This window comes from Pseudochaenichthys georgianus, chromosome 19 (assembly GCF_902827115.2).
Source record: "Pseudochaenichthys georgianus chromosome 19, fPseGeo1.2, whole genome shotgun sequence".
Lineage (NCBI taxonomy): Eukaryota > Metazoa > Chordata > Actinopteri > Perciformes > Channichthyidae > Pseudochaenichthys > Pseudochaenichthys georgianus.
The window spans coordinates 18867680-18890854 of record NC_047521.1 but is presented as its reverse complement, the minus strand read 5'-3'; the positions used below and the strand labels follow the sequence as shown (position 1 = coordinate 18890854).

General features: G+C 40.5%; 1 protein-coding gene across 1 annotated transcript in view; it reads right to left on the bottom strand.

Moving 5' to 3' along the window:
- Positions 1-23175, bottom strand: part of nrg3b (neuregulin 3b) — a 170293-nt gene that overhangs the window by 103054 nt on the left and 44064 nt on the right. Inside the window, exons 2-3 of the mRNA XM_071206736.1 lie at positions 2816-2825; positions 2147-2282 (exon numbers count right to left, since the gene is read on the bottom strand). Of these exons, the coding sequence (XP_071062837.1) occupies positions 2147-2282; positions 2816-2825 (146 nt within the window). The remainder of the gene's footprint in view (positions 1-2146; positions 2283-2815; positions 2826-23175) is intronic.

The window sequence follows — 23175 nt, the reverse complement described above, 5'->3', positions numbered from 1 at the left end:
ATGTAGGCTATTTGTTATTTAATTATTAAAATGTAAACCGATCTTTTTCATATGGGTGTTTAGAGTTGTACCCCCTAGATCTAGTCTCTAGTAATTCTGCGTGTGCACCAGATTGAAGCATTTTACTTCAAAATGTTCAAACATTTCTTCCCGGTATGCCTGAGAAGGCAGATATGCTTGTTTTTCTCAACAAGAACTGTTTTTAAAAGTTGGACTGTTGCACTGTTGTAGCTTCAGTGGTTCTCAGGTTAAAGTTACATAGCAGTGAATATAAACAGACTGATTAATGTGAATATTACTTTAAACTAACCTGTGTAAAAGTTCACATCATGTATTTTTAAAGTGATGTATTTTTAAAAGGGATGTATCTGAGTGGATCAGGCCGCGAGGGGCAGCAGACACCCAGGAATATACAAAGAAAAAGGAAACATTCCAAGGAGGAACTTCCAATGACTATTAAACACCACATCCAGTGTGTGCACATGTTGTAAATTACATCACATTACATGTCACTTGTTCGACGCTTTTATCCAAAGCGACTTACATACTCAATACTGTGGGAAATCCCCACAGGAGCAATTTGGGGTGAAGTGTCTTGCCCTGGGACACAACGACATGCTGACTGCAGCGGGGTTTGAACCTGTGCTCCTTTGATCCGAACACCAACACTCTACCCACTGCGCCACACGCCTCCACGTAAATATGTAATGTACACCACAATCACATATACATTAGTAATAAGGATGCTCTCCTAGCATACTGCTTTATGAGGTAGTGTTTGCACTCCTAGCAAAAACACGATCCTGAGTAGTTAGAAAATATTACTGACATTCTGGGTGTTTGCAGTTTATTTATTTATTTGGTTTGTTATTTTATCTTTTTCTTGAATATCATTTCTGTTAAGTATTTGTGTGTAGATAATTTAGTTTTTGGGAGAAGGGGTGGGATTAAATAAGTGTAAACTTCTTCCTACCCCTTTTCAGATGTGTAATTAAGTAGAGTAACATTTTTGTAAATCAATTTGACACTGCTTATTTTTGTATTGTATAATAATTATCATGTTACATTTTTGTATTATTGTTTTAGACATTTGAAATAAATCTAAATCAAATCAAATACAAAATGCTGCTCAAATAAGATATGTAAGAGTTATACCACTTACTTTATGCTCTCTTAATAAATTCCTCCTTTTCTTTTCCTTCTCCCGTAAATCACTTTTTGTTGTTTTGAGTGCTATATAAACAAAGTGTGCTTGCTCTACTAAGAAAACAGTCAGCTGGGAGATAAAGGAATCTGCTTTCTAATGTAGATAGTAACATACAAAGAAAAGAAAAAAAATAGTAACATACAAAGCCATTAAAAAGGATTGGATGTGTGTTTTCAATACATTGATAACATGTATGTTATGCCTGCCACATTACTGTAGGTGTTGTGTCAAAGGTTAGTGTTGGGGTACGGGTTGGGGTTAGGGTTATCTTTTTCATTCTTTTCAAACAACGGCTTGAGTGAAACTAAAGAATGAATAAATCAGTTGCTTTTAAGTAAGATCAAAGGAGGATCTTGGAAGAATCATTCCACCTATCATTGAAATGCATCTCATGCCGGATAAAAAGACTGCTGTCATTATTAGTTTAGTCGGATCAGATTAAAGACAGAGTTAGATCACATTTGCTCCCAATGGGGTTCTTCTTTTATCTGCAACAGCCTTTCAGTCAGATGTTGGTGATGTAGAGAGAATCAGCTGCATCTACTGTAGGCAAAGCATCTGTATCTTTGGTGTAGTTCAGGTGCTTTTGCACAACATGTTCCTCGTGTTTCATCCATCTAAAAACAAACTGTGAGGCTGTGAGGCTGTGAGGCTGGGGAAACAAGTAGCTTGAATGAAAATGACCCCAAGGTTGCTGATTGAAGGGGAAGGGCAAAGAGAGGAAACGTCAATGCTGAGCGAGAAACCAAATGCCACACACACACACACACACACACACACACACACACACACACACACACACACACACACACCACACACACACACACACACACACACACACACACACACACACACACACACACACACACACACACACACACACACACACACACACACACACACACACACACACACACACACACACACACACACACTCACCTGCAGTGTCTGTGAACCCCAGCCACGGTTTCAATGATGGAGCACTCTCCCTCGTTTAGACAAAAGGCCAGGTCCTTGTCTTCCACACATGGCTTGAATACCTCCGAACGTAGACTGGGAAGAGTGGGGGCCACTGCTGTAGACAGAAAAAGACAGATGCAGATTTAGTTACTAATATAACTGAAAAAGGGTAATTTCTTTCATGTTTTCAACTTATATCCTATCTAATTCTCACAGGATCAGATCCTATTTCTTTGATGCGCCTCTGCACATGGAGTGCCAATATGTATCTGAGAGTAGTTTTACCTCCACAGTGATTTATTTTGGACTTAAATGACAACCTCTGGTCAGATTGGAAGATCATACTTTACACGTTGTTTTACATTCTTTGGGCAAAAGGTAAAATAGCCCTACAGTAGGAAACAACATCCTTTTCCGACTTAATAAAATAAGCAGTTTTGGTTTTAAGGTTTCAGACTCTGCCCTGAGGCAACAGGGATAGTAATAGTGTCACACATTATTGAACGCAATAACATGCTCTTGTACTATTATTGTTTTCAATTCTGCATTTGTTGCTTTTATCAAACATATGTACACCGCATAGTTTCTATTTTGCTCTTTGTTTCAAATAAAGCAGTCCAACCACAATTCCTTAGTGAATCTCCTGACCTGCTGCTTTCTGTAAACACAGTTTCAAAACACAGAAATACATTAGAGAGCTGTAAGGAAGAGAGAGGATAATATGCTACACCACATGCGGAGAGATGGGCTCGGGGTGTAGCTTTAATTCTCCTCCTGCAGTCTGACCCTGAGCCGCTCTCACATAAAGAGCATGGCTGCCGTGCCATGTACAAGCACTGCAATGCAGGGTTCTCCACCCTGTGAAATATGCACAGCTGTCAGGCATGTTGTCACTGTGACGTATACATACTGTGAGCTAGCATGGGCAACCACCATCTGTATGCAGATATTCATTCATGCACAAGTAGACACATGTTGGCACACACACAGGCACACACACACACTCACACACACACACGTACAGTTACATGGAAATATCACTCAGAAGCTCTTTAACTCCATCATGTAGTCAAGCATTGAAAATTAGATTGACTGGTATTACGCTCAATGCCTTGCCAATACAATTGGATTACACATCGGACCCTGCTTTCATCCATTTATATGTCGCACACAGAAACCAATAAAATGCACACACAAGCACAAGCCATACTCTTCTGAATGTCGTTACTTCCTAATTCTATCGTCTTTGTACGTGAGTCGGCCCAATCTGCTTTGCAGGACACACTCCTGCCAGCCAGTAGCCTCTTTAACCCGACCCTTTTTGTATTTGAGAAATAAAAAGTCGGGAATCCGTTTGTTGTGCCCCAGTGTCCAGTTCAATCTATGTTTTGTTTACGGCCATTGATCGGTAAATCCGGGGGGCTCTTCGTGTAAGGCCCGAGAGATGATGAGAGATTAGGGGAACACAAAAAGAGATATGTGGTGTTCCTGGGACTCTTCTCTTACAGAGCAAACACTTTGGAAGCCATCGTTTAATCCACTTACTGTAGTGGTTCATATTTTATCGTCAGAAGCATGAGGAGTCTCTTTCTGTTTTATACCTATGTAGGGGATGTTTAAGATGTAAGAAAGGCAACGCATTCTCGCTCTCCGATTGCTAATTAGAATAATTGTTGGCTCACTTCTGATACATCAGTCCCAAGGGTGTGCTGCATATAAAAGTAGGTTGTGAACCCAGGCTGACTCTAACTTTCTCGGCTTAAAGGACACACATCTTGTATTATTAATTCCAGAGATTCCCAGAGTGTAATGCTAAAAAGGTTATCTATTCCAAGATGCAACTTTCATCATAGAAAATAGAACGCATAGTCCCCCTGTGGTACCCATGTCACGGGTAATAATTACCAAGGCGCTTAAAGTCGCTTGTATCTATTATGCAGACAGCTACAGTGAGCGCATGTAAGAAATAGCACGTTTGATATAAAGGGACAACGCCCTCTATGTTAGGTCAGTGGTTTAGGTACATGAGGCGGAGATTTTGTGACAAAAGAGGAAATAGAGTTTGTGCTGTAAGCCTAACCATTGATTCATTTACATTAGAAGAGCCAAGGTCAGTCAGATACCAAACGTCTTTTTTAGTTCCTGCGTCTCAAGTGGTCTTATCTCCTTAAACGCTTCGGAAACTGTATTTTTTCACCTGTCACCTTATTTTATTCTAAATATACAGTGAAGAGGGCTTTTGTTGATCCATTATTACAGTCTATCCCTTTCTGTAAAAACAAAAAAGTGCTGCAATCCTTTCATTTGTCTCATGTTGTTGACAGAGCAGAGGGGGAGAATGTGAACTACACAAGGTCACTGTGGTACCTATGACACAGCACTTTGGGAATCGGTGATGATGTATGACGCGTTCATATATTCCTTTCACCGGGGACAAAGCTCCGAGCCACATTACAGCAGCACCTATTGTATATCGGCTCTGTCTATTTTTCAGACAATGAATGTGCCAGTATCACACCGGAGAGTGGGAGGCTAACCTGAGTGCTATTAAATTAAATACACCATGGCATGCTTTAAATGTGCAAAGGATTTTTAGAATAGCTGGTATTTGAAATCCCAACTGTGGTTTTTAATATTGCATATATAATCCATTTAACCTTTAAACATGTGAAAGTACATGCACACATTCTGGCACTCTCTATTTTAATAAAACATGATCAAATCCTTACGCTGGTATTCTGCAAACAAAGGCTGTACCTTTCCTCGCCAGGTGCAAGGTCTTCAAACAAACACACATTTTGAACTGATTACATTTCAGAAAAAAACTCTCTTCAGTTCTAAAGGACTACCTCTACTCTTTTAGCCCTGTTGGCCACATGAAAGAACAAGCCATCCTCAAGTATGTTTGGCCTTGAGCAATACAGGCTGTCAATTTCATATGGGTTCCCGCTTCATCACTGTGACAGGCAAAACATGTACAAAAATCTGCAGCACAGCAAACACAACTCGGGCACTTTTGAACGAGAACCTGTCAAACAAGAAAAGCTCTCGAAAAGCTACGTTCTTTAAACATTCGGCTGTAGAGCAAGTTAATAAAGCAATTAGTCTGCCTCCTGAAAGTGCCAGAGCAGAATGCTGATAATGTGTGTGTGTATGTTTTGATGTGATATTTTCTGGGTTGTCATTTCTTGATTCTCAAGTGACTAACCCTAAAAAGATCAATGTGAATCCTGCAGTGGATCCAAGCAGGCGAACCAATTAAAGCTATACAAGCTAGCAAAGCAGTGCAGAAAGCATTCCACATTTTATTAGAGCACAATTAGTCTTCATCTTCATTATTGAGGTAATAGCTGATAAATGGTGTGTCTCTTGCTTTAGGTATTACTGAGACATAGTGTCATGAGGAGTTATGACGAACACACACGCTCCCATAACATTCATTTATCAACCCTTTTTTAATGAACCTTTTCACAGAATAAACCTTTGCATTGCATGCCTTTAGCAAACTGTATGACACTCTAACTCTTAGATAACTGTGAAAATAAAAACATGTTGAAAATGTGCTAATAAATGGCAGCCGCAGTGGGAGCATGATTCATCCTGGACTCTTTAAATCATTTCCACGTCTCTCACCCTCCCAGCTGCACAAAGGTAATCCAGATTGCCCAATCCCTTGGTAACTTTCAAGGAATCTACTGGCTGGGGATCACAGATTCAGATGAGGCTTGAGAGATCAGAGTTATCTGAGAGGAATACTGAGGCGAGAACTCCTTCCTAGTCACTACCGTTAAATAGCTTTCAATTAATATCTTCAAGAACTCAAACGGCTTAAACTAAATATGGGATTTAATATTTTTCGGACCAAACCTTCTCTTCTATAAAAATAAATACACAAATGAAGTCACTTCTTTTGTATGATACAAATTAAAAACCCATGTTCTTCTGTAACTAACCCTAAAATACAGCCATCCAAAGTGCTCTATAAGTGGGCCAGCATCTATATCTATCTATATTTGGTTAACACTGAGACATTTTCAGTGTTGCATTGTGTTAACTATACCTGACCTACTCTGTTACCTATACATTATTCTCAAACAAATCCATACAATCAAAACAAATCCCTAAAAAAGAGCATACTTTAACACATAAGCCTTGATGTATCCATAAAGTGGGCTGTAACTGTGTTTACGGCAGGTAGGATTATCACCTATTTATTACCTGTGATTATCTTAAGGGGAACAAATTATGAACAATTTGTTACTGTTATTTTAAACCGTATTCCTCAGTTTACCATTCACACGTTTACCATTAGCCCTAACTATTGATCACTTTGAACAGACAATTATAGCACCACGGAAAACTGTTTAAATTTGAAAACATTTTCCCAAGAAAGCTCTTATGTAATTGTCCTGTGGAGGCTTCCATACGAAATCCTGTACAGTATGTGTTCTAAACTTATTGCAGACAGTGCATCATAAGCACAGACAACACAACTCCAGAGACAATTCCATTTACAACTGTAGCATTTTCCATCTATGGCTTCTTTCTAATGTGCTCATTAGTGTTCTTTGCTGAGTCTTATCCCTCCGGAGACTGTGGTCGGGAGAGTACTGCCTGAGTTTACTGCTGCATACATCAAAGAGGGCCTACTAGGTAAAGGGGAAAGTCCTGAGAGAGCCTGCTGATTGCTTACCCATCATGCACTGCTGTCTTTTGGGCAGAACCATATTCAGATGCATACAGTGTAGTCGGTAAGGACAGCATATTGGCCCTGAAGCAGCACTGCATCTGATAAGCCATTAGAATTTACCGGACCTTATTGGAAGGAGGATAAATGCTCCATGCCCACCATGTTTCAAAATATACACTTACAGCAAAAATAAGTTTTAGAGCAAACTCCATCCTGCTCTCACTGTACGAAAAATGTCCATATCATTTTGCTTTTTCATGCCAACTCAATTCAAGTTCAATTTAAGCATTATTTTAAAGCAAAATACAATGTTTGCCTCCTAAATGTGTTTTGTCAAGCAAACAATAGCACTGCCGATGCTAGTCATGTCTGATTGTGTGCCATGGCAAAGCTCACTGACCTTTTCAGGTCAGTGATTGAATTCAATATAGAAAATACACCAACATGCAAAACATGTATACTGTATACAAATATCTATGTAAATACACTGCTTTCAAAAGCAAATTCTGTTTTTGATTTGAAGCACTGTGAGACCCTAAGATCGCATATTTTCTTTGTTAAACTCATGGAAGTCATTTATTCCACCTACGTCCAGACACATGGCAAAACATACTTTATGTTTGATCAGTGGTGAACCGTCAAGGCCTTCAAGGTATTCAGAGAACACCCTGGAACACTCAGATAAAACAAACAAAAAATATATTTAATTATATCAATAAAATGTAATAAAATGTATGTAAAATAAATAAATGAGAATCGTATCTGTGTTGTTGATCTGTAATAAGATTTGTTTGTCCTTCTGCATTTCAGTGGTTTTGTGTGTTGTGCAACCAATCAGATCTTGTTCTGGGTCTCTGGGTAGAATATCCTTCAATCAAGGTATTCTATATCCTTGATAGAATACCCTGGGCGTTGCACTGAATGAGAGCGTACCTTTGGATTGACAGTTTGATCAACCAATCATATATTGATTTGTAGCCAATGGGCGTATTCTTTCAGGGTATTCCATAAGGCCCGGTAGTTCACTGGCTCGAGACCGAGGATCTAGATAAATGCCACGAAGCAATTCATCCCGTTTTATTGTTGTTAACGTTGAAATGGCAAGTGCAACAGATGAAGATGATGTTGTTGCGGAATTGTTGTGAGTACCCTTTTCAAGACGACAATTCAGTGAAAAGACGGACATTATAACGGCGGGTGGTGGGGGGGGGGGGGGGAGCGGAGCGGCGGGTGTGTGTGTTTCTACAGAAGGTCCAGTTGTGATAGACACGGCTCGCCACTGTGTTTGATATACTGGTTGCTAAAGCTTCAGAAAGACAAACAGCACTTTGAACAGCATACTGTACATATATGAATATATAAACTGAAAATAAAACATTGAACTCCTGAGCATGTATGAAATACCTTGAAAGATAAAGATATGGAAAACAAATTACGGAGAATATAAAGACGTATTTAGCCATGAATATCCAATACCTAGAAAAAGCCATGGTCAATATGTGTAGACCTACTGTATAGTGGCATAGCTCTGTTGAGTCAGTCAAACACAAACATGCCCATATATACTGTTCAGCATTCTATGTCCTGCATAATCATCAATACGACAAGCCTTTGGAGACCTTCTGTCCCTGACATGACACAAACAAAATAGTAGTTGACCCGTGGGACTATTGGTTAAAAGACAGGCGCTGGCTATAAGCAGGGTTAAAGAGCACACGGCCTTGGTCACCATGACAGCCCAGTGATAGGTATCCGTTGGGACATTTGTCACGGCTACTCGTTCTTCACTCTAGTCCACCCTTAAAGCCCCGCGTTGTGACATATACTGTATATATTGTACAGGGTAGTATATAAGGTTTGACCTATGGGTAAGCAGTTGCAGAGTAGTGTACTGTTGGCAATATTTTAAAACTTTCCAACCAGCCAGTCAGCCCAACAATCAGCAATTGCCAATATATTTACCACAAGTGTAATTGTGTGTGTGCTTTCCTCAGCCGCAGCTTTCACCTGCTCTTCTGGGGTCAGAACATTGAATTAGGAATGTAAAATGACAAAAAAAACAATACAAAAAAACACAACTGATTGGCTGAAAACAATACCAATTTTAGATCCAATTTCACTCATTATATTTTCATACATTCATCCAATTGCCCAAACCTATTGCAACCCTATTACATGTTTGCCAAGGGAAGAGGAATACACATCATTTAATTCTATTTTTCATTGCAGTTTTGAATTTAGGAGTACAAAGAACTGTTTTTCTTGGTAACTAAGACACCTTTGAGTCTAGTCATTATCTAACAGCACCATTATTGGACAAAGTAAAAAAGGTCTTTAAATGTGTTCACAGTGACAGGCCCAAAGCAGTGGGTTAACAAATAGACCTCATAAGACATCAAACACACATTTAACCTTAAGCGGACAAAACACCCCTTAATGAAAAGTTGTATAAATCGACATTACCTAGGGACCCTTTGTCAGCTAAATCTTGATTACAGTTTGGGCAATCATACCGTACACACACAAGTACAGCCATCCTCTGCTGTTCCAAACAGATCATAAAGTAACCAGGACATTTCTCTCCACAACAAATAGTGCATTTCTTTTTCAGCCAAGAGACCGCATTGGAAGTCTGAATCGCCTGTACTGCGCTCTCCAAGAAGACTTAGCTTTCTTGTTATCTAAAGAGGAATATACCTCTGTTGGAGGTCTGCACTTTAAGCGACAACCTGTATCGGATAGATGGGGCTGTGCAAACCTCAGGGAAGCGGGGATTCACCTAGGAGAGAGTATGTCGTTTTGGATGGAACGATTCCTTAAGAAAAGCAAAATTATCAGTCTTTGCGGGGTGGCAAAAATACCTTTAAAGTGGACCTATCATGCTATATTTGAAACATATATTGTAGGGCCATACCTATACAAAACATGTCTGTGAGGTTTTTTTAACAGTTTATCCATTGTAGCCATGCCTCATACTGCTCAAACCCCTCTTTTGCAGCCCTGTTAGAGAAACGCGGATTTTGGGTCCTTAGCTTGAAAAAAAAAGAGAAGAGGAGGCGGAGCTAATGCCTGATCAGAATTCTAAAGGAGATAAAGTTAAATTCTGCTGTGATAAAACGCCATCCTGTTTAAACCACGTCAAGGATTATTTCTGAAACAGTATGGAGCTCAAATGCTTTTTCTCTTGCAGGTTTATCACAAGGTGAGTTCCTTTCTTTATTTCCTGCTTTTTAAACACATGTGCTCTTCAGTACAGGTTAGCTCCTCTGAGTGTTAGCGAGGCTTGCTAATGTAAACAAAGACGAGATTACGTCCAAAACACGTCAGGCATTGTTTCTGATAGCAACTTTCTGTGGGTCCGCTGCAGATTTGACGTCAGTTCGGATGGAATCTGTATCCGCTCGATGTACACCCGTTTTTAAAAGAGGAAAAGAGAGAGGGTTTTATTTTATGACGCTGCGTGAGTTCCCCGACGCACCGGGGACACATATGTATGTATAAAAGACATCGCAAAGTGCATTTTGCATGATAGGTCCCCTTTAAGCTTTGCAAAGAACATTGAAATCAAATTTGAATTAAACGTGATGCATTTACATTATTGACTTCATTGCTTGATTACCCCTCTTTTGTATTTATTATGTTTCTATTCTGCTTGATAGACATTGGACCTATAGCTATTAAAGCTAGAAATGAAGAATATAAAAATGACTCTATAGAAAACACAAGGAACACAGAGGGGTGCGTGAGATTGATTGCATTTCTCTGAAATGATAATGATTCATATTGTCAGTGCAGGGAGCTATAGCTATGTGTATTTCTGAAGGTGCCTTGAGGGCTTTCTGAAGATAATTTGCCTCTTAAATAGCACATCACTCTGACTCAGTCGTGGTTACAGAGTCACAATGCCAACTGACTTCAGATGTTGATCATAACAGTGGCACTGTGACACAAAGCAGCTGTGACTCCACTTTATTGTATGCATATCTTCCTTTTTTATGGCCATCAAGTTCAAAAAGTAATCTGTCAAATGTTATTGACTTCCCGTTTAAGACTCAAATCTGTAATGAGGTCGAAAAGGATGCCAAACACAGAAAAATATTATCAGATGCAATTTCTCCCTGCTAATTTATCTTTGCAACCCATATGCTGAGTAATATAAGACTAGACAGATCATTTATCCTGAATCATTGATTGCAATTTGTGGTGTAATTATTATAATATGCCACCAGGAGGGACACACTTATGTTACTGCTTGTGATCTCAGACATGAGAGAAAGACTGTGCCTATAATTGCAATGTTTTTTTCTGCATTTCTTGAATTTGCGAGAGATATCTATGTTTTTTTGGATGACTGTTATTGAGATGTCACAGCGGTGTGTGTTACACATTACATTAGCTGAATCAATATGATGTCAGAGAAGCTATGCACATACAGTACATGCAGTCACTCGGGGGGAACCTCATAAAAGCTGTTAAGAATGGGATGAGAGCCTCTACCTCATTCAAAATGTACTTTGCTGCCATTATCCACATTACTTACAGAACAAATAACAGAATAACCAGCAGCTGGAGAAATACACTTGATCCTGTCAAATGCATATTTAATGAGGGAGGTCGCTTTAGTGCTCGAGCCACAGCAATGACATCACATTTAAATTTCCATTCCAGGACAGGAAACGCAAGAATTCAGACAGAAAATGTAATGCCTTGCTAGAGTTTTTATTTAATTGTATCTAGAATGTATTGAAGCTACCTGTGGTGTTGCTTGAGGAAAACCTAAGTACTTCATAATGTGTCACTGTTTACAAACACGACCCTATGAAAGAGGCTGTGAAACTAATGAAAAACACACATTGCACGCACATCGATGTGCAGGAAGGCATGAAAGTAGCCCACATGGATAGAAAGGCCGACAAAAATACATGCAGTGTGCGTGAGGTCTGATGTATTTAGGCATTTTGACAAAACACATTTGATTCATTCTGAACAAATATGGTTGATGTTTTGGCTGGGTTTTAGAGAAAGTATAATACAGCCTTGAACAGAATACATCTTGACTGATTGATATACATGTCTACTATCACATAATTACTTTAAGTTGTTCTCACAAAACTCTCATTTACAGATATGATTACGATCTGTAATCGGTATACTGTGAGTATGTGCACAGCGGGTGTCCGCACACATATCCTATTTATTTCCATGAAAGTCTTTTGTTCCTAACAATTTATTAACAATACTAACAAACCATTTATCAAACATGGCATAATTTGGCTGTGTCTGTTAATGTGCATCTAACTGTTACAACACACGTGTCTTGGCAGTGCTCGTCTCCATCTGCGTATTTTATTTGTTTATTTAAGACTATATTTAAAAAGATGGCATAAAAATGTAATCCTGGGGGTTCTAGAGGATTATGCTGTGCCAGCAGAATCTGGCAGAGTGACTGAGAGGTGCAGTCGGACGAGTACCTGGTGTAACATCTTCACAGAGATGACAGTTGATGCTCGAAAATGTTTGTTTTTACATACATGCTGATGAGCTGAGATGCAATGCTATCGTGGCTATGATCACCACACAGCTGTGTACTTCACTTGAAAAAAAGTTTTTTAATGTTCCCTATTCTCCATGCCCCTCTTCCCGACAAACATATTTGACTTGGAAATGACTCAAAATACTGTTTTATGCAGCACTCGTCTCTAGATGCGGTTTTGCACATGCAAATAGATGAAATAGTTATAAAAGAGGGAAAGAAACAGCAGAGAAGTTGGGAGGCCTGATTTTCCTCCACCATATGCAGCAATAAAGATTGAGAGGCCAAGTTATTGATGCTGGATTTTTTCTTTTGTTCTGTCACTGTCTTGTTGTTTAATCCAACAAGAGGCAGGCAATTATTCACACCTGAGAGGACAACAGGAGAGGAAAGACAGTATGCAAAGTGTGGGCGCTTTGACAAGAAAGACAACCGAACGCCTTTGGAGATGTTGTATTTTTTTAAAGGGGCAGCAGTCTCTCTTTTTCCTCCTCGGCCTTATCGCCATATTCCGACCTTTACCTGCCACTCTCCATCTTCCTCAAGGGAACTCCTGCAGAAATGCAACATCAACATGCATCCCCAGGAGTGGAGCAATTCATCGACGTGGACCTGCGGCTTCGTGTCAGCACAGTTGATTACAATTCCAGGGACCAAGAATGCAGGGTGTGATGTACGACGAGCAGGTGGTGTGGGTTTAATATGCATGAGCGGACAGCTCCTGCATCTGCAGATTGGCAGTCACAGAGCTCTCCTGTCTGGTCCCTCGGCAGCTCTCTTGGCATATGGAGTTACTGAGGGCATACATGAGCATAGCAGGGGAGCCGGTCCTACAGTAGCATTCACTGATACAATTTACTCTTTTGACTCCTGAGATCAATAAGATGGTTGCTAGCTCCTCTCGGTGGCTTTGGTCTGCCTAAATGAGCCAAGATGAAGGTAGAGGAGAGCATTTTACTGCTGTATTTTTTATTGATTTTACACAAACAGCAGGCAACATCAAAAGAGAGAAGGATTAGAGGAGCCGGTGTAAAAATGGACTGAGATGGGGTTTAGGACTTTAGGCTTACTGGAGGAAAGATGTGATTAGCCCATGCCCCATCTGAGCAGATGATTCTAGTGATATGAAAAACAAGAAACGGTGGTCTTAGCTAGTTGTGCCTTGCACTGTGTTTGACACATAAACTGTGACTTGGAACGTTTTTGGGCTGTGCTTTTCCGGCAGCTGCTTCGAGTCAGACTCACAGGGTTTGTGTGGGCGCATTGCAAAGTGGAATTTATCAGTCGTTTTTTTTTTTTTTTCCCCAATCCTGTTTGGTGATTTATTGTGCGGCAGACGAGTTCAATCCAGGAGTTCATTGTAAGGTTGACGTCAAATGTGTCCACTGTTTGTCCCATCCGCCGTCCAAATGCAGGTGAACAGGGGACTCAACAAGCCCCATCCATGTGCCGCTATCTTTTGTATTACGTCATTTAGTGGAGCCGCACTCTATTTGACCTTTAAAAATCCCTGAATCAGACAAACAGCTGTTTCATTTAGTAGTTCGCTAACATGTTCAAATGAATAAGATTCATCCATTTTTGAAGAGAATAGTATTTTGTGGGATTCAGACTATTATAGACTGGCTGTTAACCATCTACCTCAAATGCTTAGCGACAACAAACCAAGCTGGATTATAAAGTGGATTATGTAGATAGTTGGGCACAGGGTAGCTGCAGTGACGGCACATTTTATGTTGTGATGTGCGCCAGGTATATACTGTATCCACTATACTGTATATCGCATTTTAATCCACATTAAGTACAACACCTGCACTTTTGAAAGGACATCCATAACATTCATCTGCAATTTACTAATGATCTAATATATCATATTCCAATTACTTGTATATAGACTGTCCTTGCACTATTTATATTCTATTTTATTTGTAGTACTTGCACTATTTTAAGTATTTTGTCTGTTTTATTATGTTGCACCGTTGGAGGAGCCTGTGACCTAAGATTTTCATTGATATATCTACACTGTAGCTATGTACAAATGACAATAAAAGCCTTGAATCCGTGAACCTTCTTTGAGTCATTCAGAGTCAGATCTGTAAACACAATGAATGTGCTAATTGGATTACATTAATGATAACTAGCTTGGAAAAACACACCAGGGCACAAAAGTTAATCCCAATTCTAAATCCCTAAACGGCATGTCGTGGACAGAGCAAAGCCCTGATGAGTTTAGCATTCCTTTAAACAAGACCGATTTCCTTGTCACCCCTTTACCGCTCAATACACCCATTCATATCTTGGAGGTCCACCATCTCTCTCTCTCTCTCTTACCCACATACGCAGCAAATTCGCCCTGACATTATCACCCCACAACGAAATAACATAGGTGGAAACAGGCAGCTACAAACTCCCCCAAACGCCCGCTGCTCTAGATGGAGTAGTTGGAACAGGATTACATGCCTTTCAGACTGCTCACTCACAGCATAAAGACACAGCTCTGATCCAATCAAGGTGACACATGCAGAAACTGGAGAAAGGTTGTGGCTTTGCCTCCCTTTGTGACAAGCTTTTCATCAGGAGTACTTGACAAAAAGACGAGACATGTGACAAACTGAAAGGGATTTACTAAATAACGACAAGTAGGAGGGGACAATGAGTTTGCGAGCGGTATTGAGGTTAAGTCGCAAGCTGTATTTGTACATATGGACCTACGGGCTTTACCCTGAAGCAAGCTGCCAATGCGGGTTGTCTCCAAGTGCAGAGAAATGTCGAACTGGCGCTGACAATACACTGGGACTGGCACCGTTGGCCCTGACGCTGGATCAGTAAAATCCTGTTCAGCCCTCTCCTGGCCTTTAGGGACATCCAATTCGAGCCAAAGCATGCCCTGTTTAACACCGCACCACCTGCTATGTCCCTCTGCATGTGTGTGTTGGTGAGAAATAGAGAGATGAGTGTGTTGAAGTCTCAGCAGAGAAAAGTGTGGTCAATACAAATATACTTCAGCACATGCACAAGAGCTGAATAAAGACTACACTTATTACTTTCTCTTTATTTGCACCATATGTACAGTACAAGTAGTGTTAATTGGATAGCTTCAGAATTATGGATGGATTGAATGCAGCATGAGGTGATTAACGGTGATGATGACCTGTCACATACTGTAAGAGCTATTCAAATCCCTGTAAAACATAACCCCCCCTCAAGAATGTTCTTCTCCTTTATGGCCTCCATCAAAGGACATATGAAAACATTAAACCTGATGGCCAAAGATGTTGTGCGTGAATGATGGTTGTGTTTTCAGAAAGTGGTTCTCTGCGGTGCATAGCATTTTCTTACAGACATATTAATCAAAGAAGTTTCGCTCAGAGCCATTTGGGGATGAATATACAATGGAGTCTCCCCATTCCTCCACACAACAACATTGCCTTCGCTTGATGTGTCACATTCAATGAATGCCACAGGCAAATATATTTGTACTGACTGGATGCTTGTCTCAAAATGACTGCAAAAGTACTTTCTCTTGAGGAAACAAAGGTAAATAATTCTGTTTTCATGGATGGTGGGAAATGCTGTTTTTAGTTTTTGCGTCACTGTTGAATTTGGCACATTAGGGGTGGGAGATACTGTAGGTTGCTCAAAGCTTAGAGCAGAAAATTCCCAAGCTGAAGCACAAGATAAAGTGCTTTGAATAGCAAACAAACACTGTTTGCTTTAGTTGAAAGTGGCTGGGGATGAATCCATGAAGGGAATGATGGTGAATTGTTTCCTACATTCACAGTCAACTAATCCATGATTACGTAAAAGAAAACATTCTCATCATAGAAAAGTTTTAAAAAGATTAGCTCTACGATGTGCTGCCATCATTTATCTATGTCATATTTTGAAAATGATAATGTAAAATCCACATTATTCAGGTTGAAGCTCAGCCTGAAATGTGCAATCTCACATTGACAAATAGGAAGGCAGCAGAGCTTACAAATGCCGTATACATTAATCCAGTTATACCACAACAGCAGCAGCATTACAGCCCTCAATGCAACACAAAGTGGCAGTTCACTGATCTTTCCCAAGTGCCTCCAGACCAAAAACACAACTATTGTCACAGAAAAAGTCCCATTCAGAAACAAAGCTCCCCTAAAGCTGTCAAAACTGATGTTGACTTCACTTAATGGTTAATGTTTTCCACAGTCTGGCTCTGTGACCAGCTGCCCTTTGACTTAGTTGTGGACTTTTTCTGTTTGCTGTTTTTCCGTTTGTTTTCCTGGGCTGCCTTTGCCTCCTATACACATCTTCACACCTCCTCTGAATCAGTATCATTAGTTTGTTATCCCAGCAAAGCTAATTTCCTGTTCTGCAATGTATTCCCCCTGCAAACAGCTCCCTGCCTCTTCTCCTGTTAATCACCTCCTTCCGCTCACCTGAGTTTCTCCACCCTTCTCGTGAAGTTCTTCTTTACCCCTGCCTGCACCGAAACGTACATTTAAGTTGTTTCCTTTTGAGGCTCCTGTTGCCTGCAGTCTACTTCGTTTTGCTCCACCTGTTCCACTCTTCATGACAATGTGGCCTTTTTGACTTGACAGAATAACTGCACTTCTGTGACCCTCCAACTAGCATGCAGTCTTTACGATGGGGTGTTTTTATAATAAATTGAGAGATTCTGTCAGAACATCAGCTTGTCATGTTTACTTTCTGCATTCCAATAGATGGAAAGGTCAAGTACGACACTGCCATTTTCACTTTGTGGGTATGGGTACACTGGCAGCGACCACCAATCTGATACACTTACAAAGATGCCACTGATGTTTTATTTACTGCATCACTGCCGGTGAACGGTGTGGAGCATGACATTGAACGTCAAAAACAAGTTGACTGTAGTTGACGACACCCAAAAGAATAGTTTTCCCATGTCTTGTTTATCCATTTTGTGAAAGTATAGATATTCAGTTCTAGACAGATCCATGTAAAAAAAAAAACAACCATTTGAGCAGAATGACATGTCCAGGCTCTTACGGAGCAGTTATCAGGTGTTGGATGTCAATCCTCATACTTCACTGCTCCATATCTTGATGGAGGTCGTTTTTAGTGGCATTTTGACATTTAAAGAGTATAAAAGAGAGTGAACAGGGTTTACATTTAGTGAGCGTGAAGGGATTAGTGTCTTGTTTTGATATGACAAGTGTCTGCTGATGGACACAATGGATGCTTGAATCGCAAATCCTACGACCCATTGGCCAGCATGTGATAGAAATATTGGTTCTAGATGTCATGGAAGCTTAGTTGCTTGGGTTTATCTTGATCCTTATTTGAAAAAGTGTGTCACGTGTGTTATATCGGTAATATAATTGGTCTATTGTAGAAAGTCATAAGGGAGACAGTATGAGTGTAAGCTTGGGTTAGGTTTTACTAATCAACTTTCCTTTGCATACACACTTACATAAACAAGCTATACTGTGGAAAAATACACTGAATATGTAAAAAAAAAACATAGTGCTCTCATTTGATGCTGTCCATGTTGCTCGCAAAGACATTCTCTTAGTGCCAACCATGACAGCCATCCACTGCAAGGCAGAAGTAAGACAGTGGAGCTAGTGGAGGATGTCTAACAAAGCCACTGACACATGTCACCACAAAGCATCAGAAACGTGTGATGGCACACATAAATAACAAACTGGTCAAACTGACTGGACTGATAACACGGAAGCATTGTAACACCGAGTGCAGCGAAGAGGCTTGGGCTTTTCAGTGTGTATACAATGCTGGATTCTGTCAATCAGTGGCCTCTGTGCCTCGTTCTTTGCAGTTGTGAACTCAGCATGATGCACACAATTGGCTATAAACATTTGCCAAAGTGTGGGAAAAAGCTTTGACATACTGTCTGTAGGGTTACTGAACTGTAAAGAAAGGCTGAGCATGAGTAAAAGCTCCATTCTGAAAACAGTCTAGCTATGTTGAAGCACTGTAGCATCCGCATTCAATATACATCCCAGAGCCTATCAAGTGCTAATTCGTGTTGACAGCAATAAGATGGTTCCAACTCAAACAACCTCAGATTCAGCCAATTAAAAGGCTGGTACGGCAGGATGCTTTCAGTGCCCTTGAACTTTTCAGGATTTTTTTTTTCTGACCAATTTATTTGTATCTGCTGGCACATAAGTATTATCTGGCCAGCAGGAGCACATTTAAAAATAATATGTTTTGGCATATTTTGAATTCATGTACATATTTTTCTTATTTTCCTAACCTCGGAAAAAAACATGTTGTGTTTCAGGGTTTAAACTGTACTTCTTCCATATCGTGTGCACAGTGTTATGGCATCGACATTTGTGCTCTGTGCTGTGTTACAGTTCACATGATGGTCATAATTATCATTTTGATGTTGATTGTACACATATTTAATGAAAGGACAGGCGTCAGATTCCCATTATGGTTTACAACAGACATTAAGTGTAGCCTAGCAACTGAGACAATGTACTCTTCTTGACAGGGTTGAAACGACCTTTGTGTCAAATTAATCTCACTACATTACTACTGTCACTATAATTACAATTATCTTCTGTGTTTAAAATGATAGCATCATTTTATAAAATGTATACAGTCATAATTTCATGAATGTAATTTAGCCGAGTCTGGATTGACATATGAAAATATTATCTGAAGCAAAATAAATTCAGCCTTTACTGTACAACATTGGAACCATGTCACAGAGCTAATAAAAGACTGAGGGTTGCACCATGAGGAGCCCTACAGCAGATACTGTAAATGACATAAGATTAAATGTATTAAGAAGGTGGCTGACCAATCAGTTAATTATAAATGTCTTCAGGCGTGAACGCAGATGCATCATCCTTATTACAGTAGATTACTAGATAATTAATGTAAGACCTGGAGATAAAGCATCTATAGGCCTGGCAGGAATTCTGTACATGGTGTGGAAGAAATGTCAGCATGACTGGTGCACAAAGGTGAACATTGTTGTGAGTCATCGATCCGCTGGCGGTAATTACATGCAGGCTAGCATCTTTCTCTGGTGTAAAGCAGCATCAGTTGTTGCCGCACACAAACTAAACTAAACATTATTATATTTTGCATTTCTGTATTTTCAGGTAGCTAGATGCTTATAGTTACTAGTTGTATTGGCCCTGATATTTTGGCCACTTTCTTAACTTGTCCACTCTCAAGGTATCTTTTCCAGCAAGCTGCTACTGAAACTAAATGCCTCCCTGACAAGCTCATAGTCTACAGTCTGCAGTGTCACTCACACAATGCTCTCAGAGTATGCACATTACTTTTACCACCAACTGGTTTTGAAATACCCATGGCTAATGTATGTACACTAGGGATGTGCATCTCCATCACTGAGGCCGATGCGATGCGCATCTCGATACGTTGCCACGATACGATATATTAACGATACATTTGAAACACCAGGCGATGCGATACGATACGATTCACCCCTGTTGCGATACAGTTCGATACGATTTGATTCAACATTATGCGATTCGGTGCGATTCAACACTATGCAAAAATAATGATACTTCAATTTGGTACGACAGAGGATTTTTGTTTTATTCCTTATATGCAGCAAATCATACATTAACAAAAAAGTGCTTTACATATTTGGTGCTGCACATCCCATCATGCCGTTTATTTTTTCCCTTTAAAAGCTCTCCAGAGTACAGTACAATTGTATAACACCTCACAGTTAAACAATGTAAGGATGCATTGCTCATGATTAACAATGTGCAAATAACAGCTACCATGGTGCAATGCCCATACAGCTGCTGACTGATGTGCTTAACACTCATCCATAGGCTAACTCACCAGTGAGCAGAAAGCAGTGGGTTCTATGTGAACAATAAAGAATACAAATACCCTTTCACAAACAGGTATTTCATAACTGCTTACAGTGAGGAAGACATTTAAATTATTATTGGCCTTCACAGGCTGCTGTAAACTAAACACCACTCTCTCTGACAGAACACCTCACTGAGTGATTTCACTCTGTCTAACTTTCAGGTTTCTCTTTTCAGCCGCAGACCCCATGGCGCCTCTTTATGTGCGTCGCTAAGTTCCTCGTACTACGTGTGTACTTTAAAGCGGCTCGGCATCGTTAACAATTTGCGAGCGATTTTTCAAGTTGACCGTCTGTAGTATATAGTGCCGCGCACATATACCATCAGGACGTTACTGATGGGCTGCGGCTGCGGAGTGATACTGTGTGTATGCAAGCCCGCATCAAGGACGGATCTATGTATCATGGCTGGAGACCTGTTAAGTAATAAAGATACCTCATACAAAGGTCTACGGATACCTTATTACTCTCCATGACCTGCGGTCAGCTATATAGCATAAAGGATTATTACACCGTCTTGAACAATCCGAAATGTTGCCAAACGTTTGATTTGTAGGTATTTTTCGGTGCGCTGTGTTTCTCTTTCTCCTCAACTTCCGTGTGTGTTGATAACTGAGACTCTCGGCCTCCGTAGTGGCGAAGCAAATATCAAAGATCGTCTCTGCTGAGCGTTGACAAGATGAGGGGATTTTATATGAATGAATCGGTTTTTTACCGATGCAAAGACGCTACGCAATCGATGCATCGCGAGTTCAACCCGGTTGAACCCAAACTGTAGCCGATGTGCACTCTTTCAACCGGTGCACTCGCATCTTGAACGTTTATGCCGGTGCACCGATGCGAATCGGTGAATCTTAACATCTCTAATGTACACTGTTGAGCTGTAGAAATCTGCCGATGCAAACGGAAAGGTGCGGCAACAGCAGTGAATCAACATCATGTTGTTTACATGTTGCTTATGGCTGTTGTTGTAATTCAACACATATCTGTCAGAGCTGCACGTTGTTTCTAAATCACAAAGAACACCCTTCAGTAAGGCTGTGTGTAGCTTTAAGTGAACCAGAACCCTGTGCGTACACACACACAGCAGCCAGGCCCTCTGCAGCCATCAATTCACAGCAGTGAAGCCGACTGCAGCCTGCCCCTCTCCCTCTTCCCCTGTACCAGAATTAATTTCTCCCCAGAGCTGATAGGCTACGCTCTACTGCAGCCAATCCATATAATTAGGCCGTCAGCAATGTAAACCCCTGGCTCAGACTTCTAGTCCATTTCAGTATTAGCTCCAGACATGACAATGGCTTCATCAAATGTGAGCGTTTCACTCATTCATTTGATAAATAGCTATTTCTTCGCCCTCGATGTGGCTTCTCACTACAAACAACTGGGTGATGTTTCCGTTCTGTTACACTAGTTCCTCTTTCAGTGCTAAAGGGCGATATTTTCTTCTTCTATTGCATAGCAGGCTAGATGTGTCCTTCCTTTGGGTTTTGCATTACCTTGCTCATTACTAATACATAACGAGCAAGTGTTTTAATGGCCATCTAATACTGGCGGATGCAGCGACCAAGGTGTCCGCCCTCGCTTCTTTTCTCCCTCCCCCCGCAACAGTTTTTCCTCCATAAGCCAATTATGTGAGGTTCTGACGGCTGATCTCACTCCATATGGCGACACCTCTGTTAATCGCTACCTCCCAGAGAACTGCTGCATGACAGCCTGCATGTCAAAATCACCCAGAAAACGGTGAGGCGTGGAAAAGGGGAGGGCGGCTAATACATTGGATGTGTGTCTGGGTATGTGCGTGTGTGTGTTTTGCGGTGGGGGCGGACGGCTAGGAGAAAGAAAAAAATAAGCCTGTGAAAACAAAGTCAATGAGGCTTAAAGGAGGCTTCCCTCTCCTGTGTTTGTTGGAGGTAGTTACCACCAATCCCGGGGGACGAGCAGGAAACGACAGCTTCAAGGCGGGGGCTGGTTGGAACAACATAACGGCTGTAACAGATTCTACGAGACTGGGTCTGGTTTTATTTGTTGACGAGGCAACCCATGACAACACAGTCCTCCATTCCTCTGTCCGCGGGTTGGAGTATTCATCAACTTGTCGTATGCATTTGCATTCCCCACAAGTCAAATTGGATCCTCTTGAATTGAAAAAGACCTCTGGGAGGAGGTGTCAAGAGGGCATGTTGTACACAACACCACGATACCTAGGTTCGAAGCTATTACAATCACAATGACTTGTTTTGTGCACTGACTGATTTCCACTGAGGGAGAGGGAAATAGCCTGAATCAGCCTGAATCCCCTTGTAACATTTATTTACTCAGAGAAATGTATGATAATAGCTAAGGGATTCTTAGCGGACAAAAGGGACAGCGACGCATCCATGATCTGGAAATACTCTATCTTTAGATCAGATGCAGAATGATGCCTAATCAAAGGTAAACGTTGGGATTGGCTGCAGATGAACAGAAAGCCATTGAGTCATTGGTATAATGTCGCTGCTTCTAAAGGACATCAAATGTACCTTTTTCAGATAGAACAGATAAATGTCTCATATAGGCTGTATTTAAAGAGATTACTCTCCTGCTCTCGCATTTCTCCAGAATAACTTTACTAAATCAAGAAATAATTATCCATAAGAACTATAAGATAAGACAAAACTTTATTCATCCCGAAGGAAATTGTTGTGCCAGAGTAACAAAATACAATCAACACAATAAACACAGCAGCAAAACTGTACACTAAAAGTGCAGCAACTATCACCTCATTATCATTATATCATGTTAGTGCAGATAACAGGAAGCTGATTGGTTGGTTGTTGGCTATGTTTAGGAGTTATGTGTTTCTTACCCACGTATACAAAAGCATGATTAATTTTCCTTCCAATCATCATTACTGTTTTGATAAGCCTAACCTTTAGAGGCAGGGGAAAAGA